At 33.5% G+C, this 20,436-nt stretch overlaps 1 protein-coding gene across 1 annotated transcript; it reads right to left on the reverse strand.

The window, feature by feature from the left end:
• Window positions 1-4,461: 4,461 nt before the first annotated feature.
• On the reverse strand, window positions 4,462-20,084 carry LOC113501362 (homeobox protein aristaless-like). Its single transcript, XM_026882496.1, has 5 exons — window positions 19,818-20,084; window positions 9,885-10,134; window positions 9,320-9,365; window positions 5,160-5,353; window positions 4,462-4,908 (listed from the first exon to the last, which is right to left on the reverse strand). Exons 2-5 carry the CDS (start codon window positions 10,085-10,087, stop codon window positions 4,515-4,517), a joined length of 837 nt encoding a protein of 278 aa, XP_026738297.1. The 5' UTR covers window positions 10,088-10,134; window positions 19,818-20,084; the 3' UTR covers window positions 4,462-4,514.
• Window positions 20,085-20,436: the final 352 nt, after the last annotated feature.

The following is a 20,436-nucleotide window of genomic DNA, read 5'->3' on the forward strand; positions in this document are numbered from 1 at the left end:
TACACACTGATTACAATAACGAGTGAGTGTACTATTTGATGATCGAATTAACATTTTATAGAAATTAATCGATTTTCTATTTATAACGATTATATTGTATCCAGTATCGATATCATAAACGTCAAACCGTACCACGGTGTCTGAAAGTAAGAGTAATGCAGTTGTGTGAGCGAGATGCCATTCTATGGCTTGTAGTGCGCTGTCTCGCTTTTACACATGCAAAGGTCTGTCTGTGAGGTGGTAAGGTGTTGGTAGGCCCTCAGTGATGGCTAATGGTAACATATGGACTTCTCAACTGTTATAGTTTCCTGTTTATTCGGTTTAATCATGTTTTTTCGTCAATGAAGATAATTGTTCTGCTCATTATTGGGATTTCTATTCGGGATTTGATGTTTGACGGTCTATTAGTTCATTAAATGCTATTTACTTTTCCTTGTTTTCACATCGCCATTGAGTACTAAAACCTCCTTTCCAAAGACGATGATTATTACATTGAGCTAGTTTTTTTAAATTATATTATAGCTTGTGTGAGATCCGACTCCTGAGTATGATGTCTCCTCTTTTTCTTCCAAACCGCCATATCTTTCACGATATCTGGCCAAGTACAACCCACATATCTGAATTGATCATGACAACAACTTCGCCTGGATTATATTGCCACCCGGATGTAAGGAGTCCAATCACTATCAACGAGGACACAAAAAAGCCTCATTTTATTTTATTTCTTGCTCCCGAATAGAAAAAGTTACGCAACGGAAATAGTTAAAATGTCTGTCTAACATTAAACTTGTAATCCTTTGGAATACACCTAAAAACAGTTGACTCGTTTTTATAGTATGCTATTCGAATACCTTCTTTTCGTAAATACAATGTCAATATGACATTTACAAACTAAAATTACATAGTACTGGTCTTAAAACCCGCTGGCCCGACTGCTAAAAAATTTAAATGATTCCACCAGCACATAAAATACGCGATAAAAACTCCTAAATCACATGTTTTAATCCTGGTTATAAACTATCTATCTGTGCCATGTTTCGTCTAAATCCGCTCAGTGGTTTTTGCGTGAAAGAGGAACATACATACATACATACAATCTTTCGCGTTTATAACTAATATTAGTAGGACAGTTTCCTTCATTACTTAAAAACAGATAACTCTTTTAAAGTCAGTATATTAATTCACAATGAATTATTTTCAGGATCATTAACTCGCAACATTGTTCTACACTTTTATTAAAACTCCTTTCTGTAATTACATGCAATGTGCGAGCTTCGTAAGTAATCCCTGTACTTAGATTCGAGTAATATTTCAAACAGCACACCACCTTTAAATAATTGTAGTCGGTTAAATATCGCCAGTATTAAGTCACGTTGGACTAATTATGGATTTTGTTTTCTATTTCGCGTTTTAAATATGAAGACAAATTGGTTATGTACTTGGAATTTACGTTACTGTTCTTAACGTTATGAAGGAACAAGGTTTAAAATCATTTTTATATCAGGGCCTGCCAGAAATATCTTACGCGTATAACCCAACTCTATAGAAGTATTAGAAAACTATTAGCTAGGAGACAAATTGTTACATAAGTCTATTCTCACTTTAAGTTTAATATTGCTTTTAAATTATAAACCACTCAACCAATTAAGCGACAATGCTTTAGAACCAGCTATAAAATTAATTAAAACTTAATTACAATTTGGATATCAAATTAGCAGTTATGCATAACTTTTAATAACTATAAATAACTATTTTAATAAAAATGGCGACATAACTTACGTATAAATTTTATTAATTTGAAAAAAGAAATTAGTTTCGTGCAATATAATTTTAATGATTCGAACAACATTTGATTGAAACGGCGACGTTCGAAAACCAATTTTTTATTCAGCCAGTGATGTCAATAAAGTGTTATATCGAGATAAAAAAAGAAAACCTTAAAAGTGCCAAACAAAAATGCGAAATATCAAAGTAAAATTGATTCAATACAAAGCTTATTATAAATACTGCAGCATTAAACTTGAGTGTATTTAAAATAATTTAAATGGAAACGTCCAGCGTCGCTGTTCGTTCACAAAACGTCTTTATTCGTTCGTATAATTTACGACAAGCTATAAACTCTGGTACCTAAAGATCAGTGAATAAAAGTTAGCAAGGCGCAGGCGCTTGCACCAGTCGAGGATCCAACACTAAAAAATCTATATCAATGGCACAGTTTTATCGATAAATAATTGTATCGATAAATATTTATACACAAATGATCGTAGAAATCGATTTGTTTCGCCACTTACGTGTTGGCGGTTGAAGGAAATTTAATAAAAGGTATAATTTAAAATATATAGGTACATATTTTATTCTCTTATCTCTTGAGTGAGTGTGGTTTAACTACTTTCGTTTTTCGATGTCTGTTATTTAGAGAATGTCTTTACTTTACTTTACATATACATAGAATTTTAATTATTTGTAATTTCTTTCAATCAATAGGTATCCAGTACAAAATAATACTCAAACTTACCATAAAATTGAAAACATCGACAGCCATTTATCGATAACAATTATAATCGATACTTCTACGTTACTAAAGTAAGCCCGCTGGCCGACGGGGCTCATAAAATCTCATGATAAGCGCCATTATCATCACAAAGGATGCGTGTAATTGTTTGTCAAATAAATACTAATAAAATTTTGATGTTTATTAAATATAATTTTGAAAAGGGCTCTTTTATGTATTCTTGATTGTCGTAAAGAAAATAGTGCTTAAGGAAATGTGCACACGACTATCTGTCGTTTAATATAACTTCATATGTTTAACGACTTTTTAAAGTTTTTAAGTAAATAAATACAAAAAAGCGTCTCTCACAGTGACTTTGGAATGGTGTTCTATTGAAATCATTCTGCAAATAGGATATATCATCACTTTTACATGTCTTTTTTGAGAACGCTGGAGTCGACATTTCCTATCTGACTACCCTCAGAAGAAATATCGAAGTTAACTCAATGATCACACTCCCTTTTGAAGTGAGTAAATGCAAGTAAAGTGTATAAACTAATGCAGTGTATTTCTTTATTATCGAGAATATGCCCAGACAGACTGACAAGTCAAACTTACAACCCTTCTTTTTGCGTTAAAATGTAACCAAGTCTTTAACTATACCAAAACCCAGACTATCAGCTGTTATCCATACTTCACAATCTAGCCTGCACATCTCGCTAACCACAGCTTCGTCCTGAGAGGTCAGGCGTATAATTGCGGCACGTAGACTCGTCCCTTCACCCGGCCTTGGGTGACTAATGCCAAATTGGTGATGATTGTGTGTGATTGACGGTGAATCAGTGATAGGGAGTGGTAAGACTGTTGGCGAGTAGCGATTGTTAAGGGTCGACGTTGTAGGACTATAGATCTCTTTCAGCTAGAACTGCAGAGCATACGTGAGCGATATCGTAGCTCTGGCTTAGGCAGTTGAAGGGGCCCGGGGTGTTTTTAACCTTCGAAAGTTCGAAATCCTTATCCCCACGCCGCGCCGTGCCTTCGGCGTTAGTTGAAGCGTTTCAAGCAGAAAAAAATCAAGACATGTTAAAAGTTGGAAAAAAACTATAAAAGATAAACAAGACAATGAACATGTGTCTTTTTTTTAATAAAAAAAAAAACTATTTTAAAATCAAAATAATGTAGTTTGAGATGAACCACTCAAGAAACCCGAGTCTTTTGTAACATGCAGCGCAGATAATACTTTCCATTCATATAATCGCTCCCGCTTCCAATATAACCTGACCCTTACAGAAGCCTCAATCCAACAAATTGTAAGTACCTAACTATATTTCGCGGATGAAATCTTTGATATTAATTACATTATCCTGTCATGGTGAGTTTTAGAATATAATATGATTATTCATGGCTAGGAACTAACGATTAATGACCCATGAGTCACCGCGTTCTATTGAAATATTCGACTGTTATTATTTATCAGTTGCTTCCTATTAATATTAGAGGTAGGCTTATATTATAACTGTTTTATGGACTTCAATTTATTTATTTTCCACATTTATTGTTTTTAACTTTCAGACCGTTTGAGAGCGCGCATATGATGTTTCCCTGTCAATGATAAGTTTGAAAAGCAGTGAATGATGAGAGTAGAGTCATTACTCTGGTTTTACTTTTTAATCATGGCGATAATGTCGATTGAGTGCAGTATTATCGATGAACAACTGGTAAATAATACAATGAATATTGCAATAAGTAAAAACATTTGTCATAAATAAAACATGTCACGTAAAAATAACTTCATTTATTTATCTTAATAATTACATTAAGTATAGTGGACGGGGTTACGATAGGAAATTAAGAACTAAATTAACATGCTTAACATTATATCTATGTACAAAACCAAAACTTAAACTAAAATTCTAATCTGGATACCAAATCAAAGAGAAATTAAATTAGATAATACTATGATAGCAAACTTTTTACAATTACTATGAAAATTATTTAGATATAGATTTACAATTAACACTAATTAACAGATCAGATCAGCTCTTTGTCGTAGTAATTCTAATCTGAGTTCATGTTCGCGGGCAGCTAGTCTCAAAGCGGCAATACTGGAGGATCGAACGTCATCCATTAACGGGTGCATGTGAAGGTTTTCACTCCCCGGCGATATAGGAGGCGACATGGACGGCGCAGGGGATCGTGTAACTTCGGGCGACAATCGGGAATGATCGGGTGACGGTTGTGATACACCGGGCGTCGGTCGGGAACTCTCGGGTGACAGTCGGGGCGGTTCGGGCATGAGGTTCGCGAATAGGGAGTGGAAGTGAGCGGGAGAGGTCGCGTATAGCGGAGCCCCGAATAGAGGCGGACGCGATAGCGGAGGCAGGTATTGACCTCCGAATAATGGTGTGCTGGCGTACCTGTAGATAATAATACTATATTAGTTGGTGCAATAATTTGGCTGAAAGATACTTTTGTGTCCGATATCCAAGTTACATTAGAAACTGTCGTCAGATATAGAATCCAACAATTCACGAAATGAAATGAAATAAATTTTATTGTCACAACACACAACAGGATACATAATTGGGTTGAAGCTGAAATATATCTTTAAGGTAATATAGGGACAGTTTCACATAAAACTCCAATTTCCAAATTCCAAGAAACTCACCTAAAGGAAGCCAAGGCAGCATCAAAAGGCTTCCTCAGCCCGAAGCCAAGCTGCGACAGTGGGTGAGGTGGTCCCGGCAGAGAAGCTGACGTGGGCAGTGGCTGTGCCCCTCCGAGGTACCCGCTGTACGGGTGAGCGTGAGGACCCACCTTCTCCTGTTTCCGCCATTTAGCACGACGGTTTTGGAACCACACCTGTTGGGAAAATGCTAAGTTTAGAGAAAGATTTTAACTATAGAGGGGAGGGGATGGAAGAAAGTGTAGATAAAGTATTAAAAAAACACGCGTAGGAAAATGTAGAGTTCATGTTCGATTTGAGCTGATGTATGATGAGCCTTGGGATTGTCCGAAAGGGAAATCGTACCGCAACTGTGCCGTGTACGTAGCTCCGGTAAACAAAAGGCAAAGGAAAGAATATTGGTAGGTTTTATTGATTTCTCTTCCGAAAAAACGGTGCCATGTCATCTTCGTCATTTAAAAATGGAATGTAGAGACGAATAGACATTTTCGAATCTGACTTAGCGAAGCAACAATTATGCATAGTATTAGATATAACTGTTATGATAATATACTGAAACGGAACGTTAATTTTGTATTTATTTGTTTTGTTTTTTCCAATAGGAAAAACTCAATGCCGACGCATGGAGGCATGATAAATAAATTAAATGATGTTTCCTCAGTCCTATTTATATTAAAAACAGTTGTTTGCTTCACACTTAAGCCCCATTAGAATTCTCCATGTGTAATGCAATTATCATAATGTTAAATCCACGGTTGAACTTTTATAACGCGCATAACAATTAACAATCCTTTCAACGTACGTAGTGACAACAATTTTTCCTCAATTCCAGATAAAACTGTAAAACCAATTTAAAACTTATTGCTATGAGTTAAGGTTGAGTTTACATAGTGTGTATGTTTGAAATATTATATACGGGTTATCAATTCACACATAGATTTATTATCTGCCTTTCTAGTTCTAGTATTAACAGTTTAATAACTCTCACAGCGAACATAATTAAACAATTAAGTAGAAACTTTACGACCTTCGGATAGCATTATTAGCTGACAATATATTATATTAAAAAACTAAAGAAATGTAACATAAATCAAAGTTAATTAAGAGTCACTTCGTGTTGCCCGCAAAGGCCTAATCTGAACATAAATGGAACTTCTACTCATTAGTAAACGTTTGCTATTGAAGGCAAAAAGGTTTTAATTAAACCGCGGTTGGCAATGTTACATGGGCATGAATATAATTTATATTTATTTATACATTTTATGAACAATGCGCCATTTTTTTTGCTATTGAATTGAGGCAAACATCACTCATACAATTATCACTTATGGAAAACCGTTCTGATTCCAAACACAACTCTTAAATTAAAAGTCGGCGCCATCTTTTTGTTTTGAAATAAGAACGGGCTGTGTGCTGGCCAGTATTTCTTTCTTGCAATCATCAAATTGTTCATTCAGATGATTAATGAAACAAATTGGGTTTCATTTTAATTGCTATATCAATTCCGTAATTGAAATATAAAAGTCTTATAGCACTTAATCATACATGTTTAGTAACTTCTGTCTATAAAATAGATAGGTTATAAATATATGTGATTTATTATTTCTGGTAATCAATTAAGAATTTGGTAAGATAATAATGCCTATATTTTAATTTGCCGACCTTACCGCGCCCAGTGACGTATGTTTACGATGATATGATGAATTGTGTGATGACGTAACGAGCCATCTGCTTCATCGATTATAGAGGTAGAGCTTGCGAAGCCATTATAGAGGAAGTTTCTAGTAGCAAATTTTTATTATACGATGTCATGTCAACGCATTTGCATAACAAAATGCATGCATACACCATTTGTAGTCCGCTATTAATAGGCACCGTCGTAATCGATACATACAAATTATTCTATCAGTAAACTGAATATCATGCATTACCTGTACCGTACGACAAAAACTAAAGTCTTCCCATTAAGTCCGCAAACGTCTATCAGCTAAAAACCATCAACGTTTTCTAAGTAATTGGCAATTTCCAACAAAGTCGTATTTCCAATTTTGCAGTGACTCGGACATTAATGAAAACATCCGACGGGTCCGTATGCCGTGATTAAGTGATCATTAAGGTGTCGTTACACCGATATGTGTACGGGCGGAGTCGCGTTTCCCCACAGTTCTTATAAGGAATCTTGATTTCGTATTGTGACCATACTTCGACATCATAATGACAGATATTAATCGTTTTAATCTCTTTTAATAGTGCACTTTAAGCAAAGTGAGTATGAAAAAACTAAGTTCTTGTGACCTTTTACGAGATTGTAAAAGTAAAGAGCTCGTTTTAAAGAATTATTTTAATAAAATAGCGTTTCGTAAGGTGACCACGATGAGAGGATAATTATAAATTTAGGAGAATTATGTAATAAATTGAATTTTAGTAAAACTATCAAAAATTGTTTGGCAATTTAATATGCAATGCCTTTTATTAACGTAAATCGTAGTTTTAATGTAGACATAATGAAGACGATCACGATGATAATTCTTGGAAATAATTGCTATTTAAATGAGTTATTTCTAAAAGTTATTTAGATAATAGTAAATCATGCTAATACTATCAAGTTTAATAACTTTATACGTATTTGTATAATGTAATCGCTTAATGTACGTAATTTTACAAAAAGACGAATACTTAATCGGAATTTACAGTAGAAATATTTTTTTCTTTTTAGGGTTCAATACATAAACGTAACAACGGAACCCTATAACTATTGCACCGCTGTCTGTCCGAATATGTGTTCGTCCTCCACCAGACTGTATCTCATGAACCAAGACAGTACCGAAGCACATTTTAAGTTTCAAAACCTATAGATTTGAATTAGGTTACCTATTAATACAATAACTCTTTTTGTTTGACAACAATATTTATACCAGAATAAGCTTGTACAATTAATTTGCAAGTTTTTACAACAAGATTTGTCAAACATAAATAATCCTACGAATGTTACCACTCGTTAATGCAATAAACACATAAAACTGCAATAAAATACAATAATTGAATAATTAAAATAATTATGCATTCAGTTTTTTTTTTGTAATACGCTAAGCTTCTTTTAATTTACTACATTTAATAGCGACTGTTGGCCAGTATGTTAACGGGAATTATCCGTTCTATTTTGATTATTATGGTTAACCTACAAATAAAGCCCTGTATACATTAAGACGTGAGGAAAATAATTAATTTTTGCTTGTTAAATAGCTTTCCATAAATATGTGTTTTATTGTAAGTGTATTAAGGAATGTTTTTGAACAGTTTTCTGTTAGTCTTGTGAAGTGAAGCCGGCTTTATTTGCGTACATTTTATGTTGGGTAATAAAAGCAGTAATTTAATGTTACGTTACTAATTATCGTGTAACGTGTTAGCCAAATGTACTGATCCGTTGATTGGTGAGTTTTTCATTCTTTTGCCATTATTTTTAGTTTATTTTTATTTAAATATTTTTACGACTTTTATATTGTGCTTGTTCAGAACTTTTTATTTGGAACTGGATTTAAAATTCTGCAATAAAATACAATGTATCTTTGAGTAGTTAATAGTCCAAACTCCTATTTGTGTAAAATAGAAAAGTTATATGAATCGAACGAACATAAAATAAGTTTTCATTTTAGTCATGTACTTTTAAAATTAAAAAGTAATAATGATTACATCGTTTTAACAGCAAATCCATGAGAAAAATGTCTTGATTTCAAAATTAAAATATTCAATTCACATCGAACGAAATGATTAACCGACAATCAGTTAATTGAATTCAAAGTGAGTAAATTAACGTGTGTGAATTATTTAAAGCGATGCTTACGACAAAATTTTATGTGGTATACTTATTAATAGAGTATGGAATGTGTAAAGTACCTTATGAGCGTGACTTGTGAGGCCGGCGCCCTGTCGCGCGGCCGCGGGGGGCCAGACGTGCGACTTTTTGTCGCACCGCTCAAGAAAACGCATCCGATTTTATTACTTTCCCTTAGTCGACGTTTTGATTGACTTAATAATATCGATCCGATGAATATATGGATGATTCCGAAATTCATTAATGGACAGCCCGAATATAAATAACTAATTTATGGAAAAATAATTTGTATAAATAATTTTCTCCTTACCTGTATTCTAGCTTCGGTGAGGCCGATTTTTAATGCCAGTTCTTCTCTGTAACAATGAAGTTATTGTTAAAAATGTGCATATGTCTTAAGTACAATGTTTTCTACTAAATCTTCCTAGGTGATTCAGTAAAAAAACATATTCTAGTGATAGCAAGTATAACATGCAGGTTTAATATAAAAGGACCTTGTTATTTAAATCAAATAAATATTATAAACTGATTTTTTTCGATCTCTTATCATTTAAAGCATGCATAAATTAATAATGTATCCATTCTATTCAAACACATATTATAAAAGAGTTGTTCTTATGGGAGATGCACGGCACCTCACATTACAACCCGAATACCTAAGCCATGATCTACTATGATAACCAACAAGCCCTCAGCACTTTGAAACTCCAGGATAAAAAAAATATAGTTTCACTTCCTTGCACCCATAAAAAATGGAACATGCCCAAAATGCTTTGCAAGAAGGATGCTTAACAATAGGTAGATATATTATGTACTATACATGGTGATGTTCACAAATCTTTGCAAGAAGGTTATGTAACATTCTATGGACGTACCTGGTAAACACATCAGGATAATGAGTTCTTCCAAAAGCCTTCTCCAGTTCATCAAGCTGGTAGCTGGTGAAGGTGGTCCGGTACCGCCTTTGCTTCCTCTGAGGGATGTCTTCGTCGTCAAGGCCGCTGCCAGAGCCAGGGCGCTCATGATCCAGTGGAGGAAGGTCAGGAGTGGAGGAGGATCCAGGCTCAGAGACGCCCATGATGAGGTGAGGGAAATAGAAAATGATGGAGGGCTTCGAATTGAGTTCTGGAACAAAGGAGACTTAGTTTATTCTTTGTGTTTTTATGTTTTTTTTTCAGTAGTTTATATAAGTAGTTAATACTTTTTTACTATTGGTAAGTATACACTGGCAAAGGAGGTTTTGTTTTGAAGTACATCCACTGATGAAGAGTTTAGTTTTAACTCCCGAACTGCAACCAGCCGCCGCGATTCATAGCTTGTATATGTGAACTACTAAATAAGGTTTAATATGTTTCGCTACTAAGTGAAATTATAGTTGGAAAAGTTTTCGAAAGACTAGTGTTACCTAACTTCTTGATAATGAAAAATTTTGATCTACAAGTCAAATAATAAACCTATGTACATTTTACATGTAGACGGCAGAGAAACATGGTATTTACATTCAAAAACAAGAGTAAAAAACGTAATACAGTTTTATAATTTCAATTAATAACACATTTCAATCAAGATTAAGTCATAATTCTTAATCTCCTTGTAATCTTCGTATAATCCAGTCAATTATAAAAATAAAGCTTAAACTCACATAACAACAGTAATATAAAAGGTGTGAAAGTATTAACAAAATGCATGGTTTATAGAGCGTGATAACTTCGTATTACAAAGAGCAATAAAAAATTCATTAAAATTGTGATCGCGTTAATTTCTACAAAGGATTGAAATTTGGCATGATTTAAAAGGAGTTTTAATTGTTTAGCATATAATATTGTTTTTATTTAATTAAAATCCGTATTTACTTTTTTTCATACGCCTTTTCGTGTATTTTTCAAATGTTATTAATTCTTTTTAACCAGATTCAAAAACAAAATTATTATTTCAACTACGCCGTTTTCCAGGCTCTTTAAAAACGTTATAGCATAAGCTCTAGGTGCCGGGCGGTTTGCTGAAACAACGAGGAAATGAGCCATATTAAAAAAATATATCTTGTCCACAAATATACTCAGGTCTAAAGACTACCCTCTCCCATAGAAAACAAAAACTCTTCTCTTCCAATTTCGATGAATTAATCATAATTTTATTTGTTACTGCTATTTTAATTTTATTTACGTGACCTGTTTCCAAACAGTTGTTTACTTCTACCGGCAGAAGCTATATTTAAAATATGGCTAGCATTATCCGTTACAAGTTTCACAAAGGTATCCATCAAACAATACTTATACCTATATTTTATAAGCAGAATAAAAAGTCGATGGCCACGATAACTAATATAATTGAAGCTAACAATAAAATATCGTGTAAACCTTTCACATTTTTATTTACGTTGATTATAAGAAAGATATAATTATATTAAAGATAATGTTCGAAGTTATTACAATGCAACGGGCTGTGTCGAGGTTCAGGCCCTTGTGATTAAACGTCAAGCACAATTAACGCCCTATCATTATTGCCCATCTAAATTGCAATGCCAAACATCCGCTTTCTTACTAACCTTTGTAAAGAGGTTGAAATGCAAGGAGATGGAGATAGCCGTGTGCTACTGGAACCTTTTTGGTAAACAAGACTTCTTACGGCCAGTAATAAGAGTAACAAAAAGTGTGAATTACGAAAATGTTGTCTTTTAAGGTACCTATTGTAAACTGAGGAATTAAGTGTCTTGTAAAAACAAAACGGGTTGAAAATTGTTCAACAACCAATGCCTTTTCAGAGTGACAAAAAAATTGTCACAATCGAAGGAAAATGGAGCTAGTATGAAGCTTATTGGTACCTATATAACTGTAAAGTTATTGCATGGGACGTCATGCCTACGTATTTTATGAATTTCCAGCGATATTTCCCACTGCTTCCGATCTAATAATACGATTTTTTTTACTTCTTTAAGAAAGTAATTTAACATAACAAATTACTATAGTATCGAAATCAAACTTTTATATCTAGAATAATTATTGCTCCCGTCATAAGAAAACCCTACCTTAAAAACAAATAAAAAAAATGTCATAGGACGTGTAATTAAAAGGAGCAATAAAAATATTCTTGACATAAAAAAAAACTATTTAAAGATACAAAAAAGAAATATAAAAGACAGCTAGGGTCCCTAAGAATGCATTTAAAATTAGTACTAACAGTAAAATAGGTTTTTTTTTTCCGTTTCGCTTCGCAGATTACAACGTTAAAGCGATGCCCAAGAGAAATTATTACCATTATGTAAAAAAGTGTTTATTGTTAAGAATATTTTAGTTTAAACACATTTATTGTTCGCAGTTTAGTTAGTCATAACTTTATATTTATGATATGTTTGTGGAAAAGTGTTAGGAAGGCATATGTGTGATTCGAGTGCTACGAGGAGAATAATATATCTTCTTCGACTAACATCAATTTTTCACACCCCTAAGTGTTAAGGGTTGCTCACACAAAAAAAATATATTTTATTTTTTTGACGAAATTTTTTGTTTTTATTTTTTAATAATGTGGCATTAAAAATACATACAACTAGAAGTAATTCATTAGGCAAAACAACGTTTGCTGGGTCAGCTAGTGTTAAATAATATCTGAATTTATCATTCCACAGCTGTTGAGGAAATATGTAACTACCAAGATATGATATATAAGAGTGCATCATATGCTTGTTATTAATAATAATACCAGCCTAAAGATGTACCAGGGATCGAGAAGACGAAGAAAAGAGACGACGCTCTACAAGTCTCGCTTCAACACAGTCTAGAAGATGGCGAGATATAAGATAATATATCAAGTACGATGTATTCAGATGTGTAAACTATTTCTGTGAATACGTCTGATTCTGTTTAAATACAAATGTATGAATGGAGCTAAGTAGGTTGTTAGGTGTGTCGAAAAATTGAGTATGTAAATAGACGAAACAAGAACAACGAAATAAAAATCAAACCACACCCTTAAACACTTCATTAATTATAACAAATTAAATTGCTTAGCAACAAAACGCAACGCAATTCTCGTTCACAAAACAACGACTTTGCACGTCATTCACAACATTTCTCTGTTCTTTGTAAAAGTAATTAGGCAGTAAAATGTAGCATACAATCCCAACAATGCCACTACCAACATTACAAAAACGAAACTAAGTTACCGTCATGTTGGCAATTACCGCATACTTTTCTAACCGGACGACAAACACGATTCGTTATATCTCAGAAACAATTAGCACAGTTAATCAACTAGAGAGATCCAATTAAACAAGTGTTTAATTACATTTCAGTCATAATTAACCGGTATATTTTGTGAAGTTTTTAGTGATATTCAAATATGAGCCTTAGTAGCCTTACGATAGAGTTGATTGTTGAATGTGTGATTAGTGATGCAAGAAAACTAATTTAGGCTGCCTTTTGTGTTTGAGTAGACCTTTTGTATTTCGCGATCTTTGAATAACGATAACTGGGGACTGTATTGTGCTTAAGTAGGCAGCTTATTACTTGCGGTCAACGATATCAACTGAGCATAATTGTATAAGTAGTTACGTTTCTTTGGAATAATAAATTTCATGCCAAAGCCTTTAATTCTTTTTTTTTTGTTATATTTCCGAATCAGAAGAAACTATTGAGAAACGTGAACCGGACGATAAAAAAAATCTCAACCCAAGAAAATTACGAACAAAAAATATACCGTTTAAAAAACAAAGAGAAAACAATTTAATAAAAGACAATAATTAGATAAATAATTTATGAGAGGCAATAACTTTAAAAATTGTGATTGAAACGCTCCAATAATTACGATTCTTATTCACTAATTAACCATGTAACTAATGCTGTTTTTTACAACAGAAACCTTGCTATGTTTTATACTGTTTAAAAACATTCGTTGCGTATTTATCCGTGTAAAAAATATTAGTAACAGATCGATCAGGAACAGAGTATAGAAAAAAGTATCTTAGCAATTTAGTCGAGTGACAGCATGTACTTACTTATATGCAAGTATTTTTTTAACTTTTTCTAGATGTTTTTAGACTTTTATACCTGAAGGGTAAGGGGGTACTGGGATGCTGCTGTCCAACCGTCGCGGTCGTTCCGTCCGTCTATCACCAGGCTGTCTCATGAACCATGATAGCTAGATTATTGAAGTCACAAAAATGAATTCCTTTGCAAAATACAGCCAGCGTCACTAGACAGATGCAGCATCTAACGACGCATATATCAAAATAGGTTCAGGCATTTATAAGTCATATGCAACACAGACATACAGAACATAACAGACATACAGAAACGACTAATCGAATAACAGTAAACAAGGATCCAATATCTAATGACATAAATAGCAGACAAATGGTAAATGAAAACTATTTATTTCAAGTTAAACTGGCAATTGTTAAATTAGGTTATTACACAACATGAAAGTAATTCTCACGGTGAGTGACACGCAATGGCGACATGAAATCAATTTATATAAGTATCTAGTTTCGCTTTTATCGGATTCACTTTTTATATGTGGGAAATATGTACCTGTAGGTAACAAAGAATTGAACGAGAAATAGTAATAAACGTAAATTATAACTATATGTAATTAGTAATTATTGTTGAGCGGTTATTCCTGTCTTTGTCCCACTAATATTGTAAAGGCGAAAGTTTGTGAGTGTGTATGTTTGTTACTTCTTCACGTCAAAACGGCCGATTTTAATGAAATTTGGTATTTAGTTAGCTAACACTCTAGATTAACACATAGGCTACGATTTATTACGAGAAAATATTTTATTTCCTAACCACGCGGACGAACTCGCGGGTAACAGTTAATATGTCATAATTTCAATTGAGTTTTCGTTAAAATTCTTTCTTTCAATGGATCTTTTAAATCAGGTATCATCGAAGTTCAAATTACGTTCTTAAGAGGGCTCTTCTATCTTCATCATTAGACTTGTGCAAGTTCAAAACTGCTATTGTATTATCATCGAACTATTTTTAGTATGTATCCAAGATCACAAACAGATGATTCTCTTACTCCCAAAGTTACATGTCGCCAATTCATAATTTCATACAAAAGACTTCTGTTCTCATGCAGTGCAAGAGACTTAAACCAATGATTCTTGACCTTACTTTAGCAATGGGCACCAAACCGTTTAAAGCCAATGAACTGTTAGGCATTTGTTTTGTTCGTAGTTTATCCTCGACGAAATCAGTTATAGTTCACGTCTGATTAGCTAGTTCGTTTAGTGGTCAGTATCTGTTCCTATTGCGCGTGACGACACCTGCGCGCGCGCCGCAGCCGACCATCTGTCGCACGCGCCGCTAATCGCGAGTCCCAATACCTATTTTGACTTTGAAAATTAATACCATTTAAACCAATATCATAAACTCCAAAGATACTTATATCAACTCATTTTAATGTATCTAGCGTATTAATAGACACAGATACATTAAAATCCACTTAATTACTTAACAGGCTCTACGGTAAATCTATAAGTAATAATGCGATGAAAACCAGCAAGAAAGTTTAATGCCAATTTATTTTGCTAAGTAATATCAGCAAAAACATTGCGAATTTATCTTTCCGTCTATAAGCAATGCAAATAAATGTTTTTGCTCGAAAGGGAAGCCTAGAAATAATGGAGTTTTTTAGCAATTTAAATGTCCGAAGTAATAGAATTCATCTTCAACGAGGTAATTATTTTATTGTCCGTACAACTGGCAATTCTCCGAGAAATTTAAATGATAGTTAAAAAAACTAATTACACTTCACAAATAACACAAAAATATTGAAAGCCGCAGTGAAATTCGTGAGCAAATTTAACAAATTAAAAAAATAAATTAAGCACAGCTACGGTCCAGTATTACCACTTCGGGTACTTGGAACAAATACTCGAGTAAATTAAATAAAGCAATCAAGATGTAAAATTTAACGCTTCACCGAACTCGCGGTGAATATTGACGAAAATTACACTGATTGACTCTATTCGGCGGGTAATCGACACTATGTTAGACTATTTTTTGCACTCTATCTAACAGTACCAAGTTCGTTTGCCTTAGAATAAAACCTTAACCTTTTTCTGTCCCGCCCACTTCAATAGAAACCCCTAACTTTCAATAGCTAATTTATTCGTCATAAAACTGTAATTAAAAATGTGTGAATTAAGTCTAGACTTCTCTATCATATAATTAACAAACGATTCAGCGAATACTGGCCGTGTACGTAGTGTTTCAATTAATCCCCTTGTAATAAATATTGGCAAAGATCGTAATAATTTAATACACTATTGGATAACACTGGTCGTTATAAAGAATGTAAAAACTTGTAATGTCAGAGTTTAGCGCCGTAAATGAACATGCTTTTGGAATAGTTAATGCAGCTATGAAGCTCATACTGCCTAATGCGGTTGTAACATAATCGATTCACGTAGAGATATAATTGTAGACCATGTTTGTAAGAATAAATTAAAGTGTATCGGCAATGCTTGTGTTATAGAAAAACTATAATAATTTGATTTATACGCAGCCTTAAGGAGTTAACAGTACGGTGTGAAATTAGCAATGAATCATTTATATGGACGATGCATGTTGCAGTTACCGTTTGCTATGTACATCTAAATCATAATTTCTTTGAAGAATTTCATATTTTTCCAATGATGAGAAACGATACATTTCCTCCGTTTACATCCGTGAATCAAAAAAGATCAACGTGTCCCCTAATTTTCCAGTATCTGTATAAATAACACTATTAAAATGAGTAGCTATGCGTCAAAAGTCACAGCATGACCTCAATGAAAGTTCAATTAATTCAATTAGGTAATTATCGACTATTTCCTGTTTTTACATAGAAAAATAATGTTCGCAAAAAAGAGAATGAATTTAAAAATTACAATGTAAAACAATTTACTGGCGATGATCCAACGATAACGTATTATGGAGTTTTAATATATTCAGATAAGATAATATTTCCCTTGCTGTGAAAGAATTATAATATAATAGGATTAGGAAGGATAGGAATGAGGAGGCGCCTCGAGGATTATGTTTTTGTCTTACCAGACATTCAATGAACGATAATCAAATGCTTGAGCCCTTGTATCTATTGTACATGAAAAGGTTATTAGGCTCTGATAATCTTTGTATTTATTTGCATTTGAAATTAATGTTGAAAATAATCCATATTTTTTTAGATTCTTTTATTATTTTTGCCTTTCGTCTGAATTTTATAAAAAAAATCTCACCCATCCGATCCGTCTGACTTGATGGAAGAAGCAATAATGAAAACAAACTAGTTATAAAAATATTTGTCCAAACTTTGGAATCTCCATTCTGCAGTTTATCGTAAACTCTAAGAATTGAAGGATTAAACGTTTTTGTCCATTAGGTCTGGAGTTAAGTGTTAATGGTGTCTCGGATTATATCGTTGAGCTTCAGATAAGAGCTGCAAGTGTCTGACTCACCCGTCCCTGACTGATGGCTGTCTGCTACCTGATAACCCTGACAGTACCACGCTAATGCTATTAAACAGAGTTCGAATTCCTTTAACGTATCGTCCTTCACTCAAGTGTTTAATCACTTAGAAAAATCTATAAAACTTACTCTTAATACAAAGGAACAAAATCCACAATTCCATGATTTCCTCATTAAAAGATTTATTTGATCAGTTTAATTATTCTTTTGTTCTATCCACATTAAGCGCATTGCATAGTTTTTCCATTGCATTCCTAGTCATTCCATTGTCGGCAGATAAATTATTATCATTGGGAATACCGTACATTTCTACATAATTTGTTTCTTTGAACGACTCGGTTAAAAAACCTTCTGCTTGTCTAATAACATTCACAAAGCTAATATTATTTATCGTAATCACAATCTCAATAGCATCCGATTCAATTTCATCACTCCATAACGAACAACGGAGAATCTTCAATTTTAATATTGTGAACATTAAAAAAATAATCAAGATACAAGCGGTATGGATGTAAATGGACATTCCTATTACAAACGCGGCTAGTAGCATCGAGTAGCGTGTAATGAGAAACCAGAATGTTAATTAAGATCTAATTAAGTCTAATACAATCAACAATGCTGCTCGCGTTCCGGAGGCATCCGCAAGTCATCACGAAGATTTACTATCGTCTGCTCTACAAAGATCTCTGACCTTCGATCTAAAGGCTTATCATTGGGAGTTTTTATAGTCGACCCGGGTAGCACGGCGGGTCTATATAAACGGTGATGTTAATCGAATTGAGATCGGCCAACCCTTTGTAAAAAACGGTTAAAATCACTCTTTCTAAGGCTATTGTAATGTGAGAACTCAATTTAGTGAACATTGCTGCAATGTATACGTGAGATCAGTTGAAAGGGTAATAAAGATATCCATCCTCTCTATGCAGGCAACAAATAATACCCATGAGAAGTGGAAAATCTTTTTTAATAGAAGACGTAATTAGTTTTCAGAAATAAAAAGTAAATTATATCTTGTAGATATTTTTAACGGGTGCAGTGGAATGGTACGGGTTTGGTATGGTTTATGAAAAGAGCAGGACTTTTGTTGCTTTTAGGGAAGAACTAAAAGTATGTACTAAAATTAAAGCAAAATTAATCCATAGTAAGTTCTGCGCACAGTGAATAGTTAAGTATACTTTATCAAAAGTAATAGTGTGTATCTTCTGAGACAAGACATCAAATATTTAGATTATTTCGTATCCATTTTTGTGTTATTGACAACAATTTATTTCGCTATATGATAATTTAAATGTAGCTATTTAAATTAAATCGTGACCTAGTATCTTTATTCGATATGAATAATCAACCCGTTTTCGCCGGCCGTCGGCAAAAATATCTCTAAAACATTTTTTAACAAATTTAATGTCAATTAATATTATAATTTATGGTATAATAATTATAATCATGTAAATTAGACAAATTATGATCACGACAAAATATTTTGTCCACATACGGGACGCCTATAAAATAAATGACACTACACCAGTTAGAGAATAAAAAATATAAAATGCCCGTCACATTCCGGCGTGGAGGCTAATAAAACCAAGATCAATAACATAAATACGCTATTGTTGTCCATCTTTACAATATCTAACAACTGTTATAGAGCTTGAGATATGAGAATAACATTCAAAGCTGACCATAATACAAGCTATAAACAAAATTAACAACACAAGGACCCCTGCTGATTTCAATTTTGAGGCTGACATCGGCCCTAATTCAATAAAGCAATAAAATTCACCTAATTATGCAAATGCCTTTAAAATATCATGTATTATGCCTTTTTTGACTCCCAAAAAATATGAAGCGAGACGTCAAATATGCTTGTGGGCTTTGATTAATGAAAGATGGTCCTAGCTGTTGGAATAATGTCATTATTTTAATAGATCATTGTTGCGTATAATTTTGAAGACAGGAGGCGTCGTTTAGATGCAATAGTTAATCATTTTAAAGTAATTAAGTTTTTGTTCTGCATCACAAATGTATAAAACTAAAATAGATTTTGTATTAATAAATGTGCTGCATTGTTTTGTCACAACAGATGTTTTTAATGCTTTAAATATGTTTTTCTATATTTTAATTTTTATTGTATAACATTAAATACTCGGGTCAAAATGAGTATCCAAGATAGTATACATTTACGAAAGAATAATCAATTTAAAAATAAACAGAAGAAAACATGCATCACAGTTACACAATCTACTACAGAAAAGAAATAGAATATTTTTTATCAATACTCTTAAATCAATACAGAATAATCAAAAATTAAACTAACGTAAAATAATAATAAAAATCATAACAATAATTAAAATCACTTACCACACTCAATTCACAATAAACTCCGAAATAAAGTCCTTATTAAGCACGAGACGAAAGATAGTGAACACGAATAAATTGCCGTCAATAAAGGCCACAATTTACATGATACCCCGTGACGTATCAAACGACAACAGAGCAATAAACTATAACACACCAACGCCTTCAATCGACTGGTAGAGAATAAAGCCGGCTACGGTCGCCTACGCACCGCTCGAAAAAGTATAACAAAAAGCAGCGGGCCGAGACCACTCCCCTTGGGCACGCCCGGCCAATGGCGGCCCGCTGATATCACCGCCGCCGCGACGGTGGGCTGAATCACTTGATACGGGTCCCTACTACGATATCGTTAATTGACTTTATCAACAAACCGACTTTACTGGCCGAAGTCACGATATATGCGTTTGTCTGCCGTGTCAAAAGCCTAACTGTGGCACACTAGCGCTGTAATTAAGTATGCTGCAAGTTAATGGGTGATTTGAGCTAGAGAGAGAGATTACTTTGTAACTATTAAATACCTTAAGTGAATGCTATAAAGTTTGCTTAACCTAATGCGCGGATTTTACAAGCGAAAGGTGTTCCATTTCGGAAAACGGTATTCAGATGTCCTGCTAAAGGATTG

This window comes from Trichoplusia ni, chromosome 15 (assembly GCF_003590095.1).
Source record: "Trichoplusia ni isolate ovarian cell line Hi5 chromosome 15, tn1, whole genome shotgun sequence".
NCBI classification, from domain to species: Eukaryota; Metazoa; Arthropoda; class Insecta; order Lepidoptera; family Noctuidae; genus Trichoplusia; species Trichoplusia ni.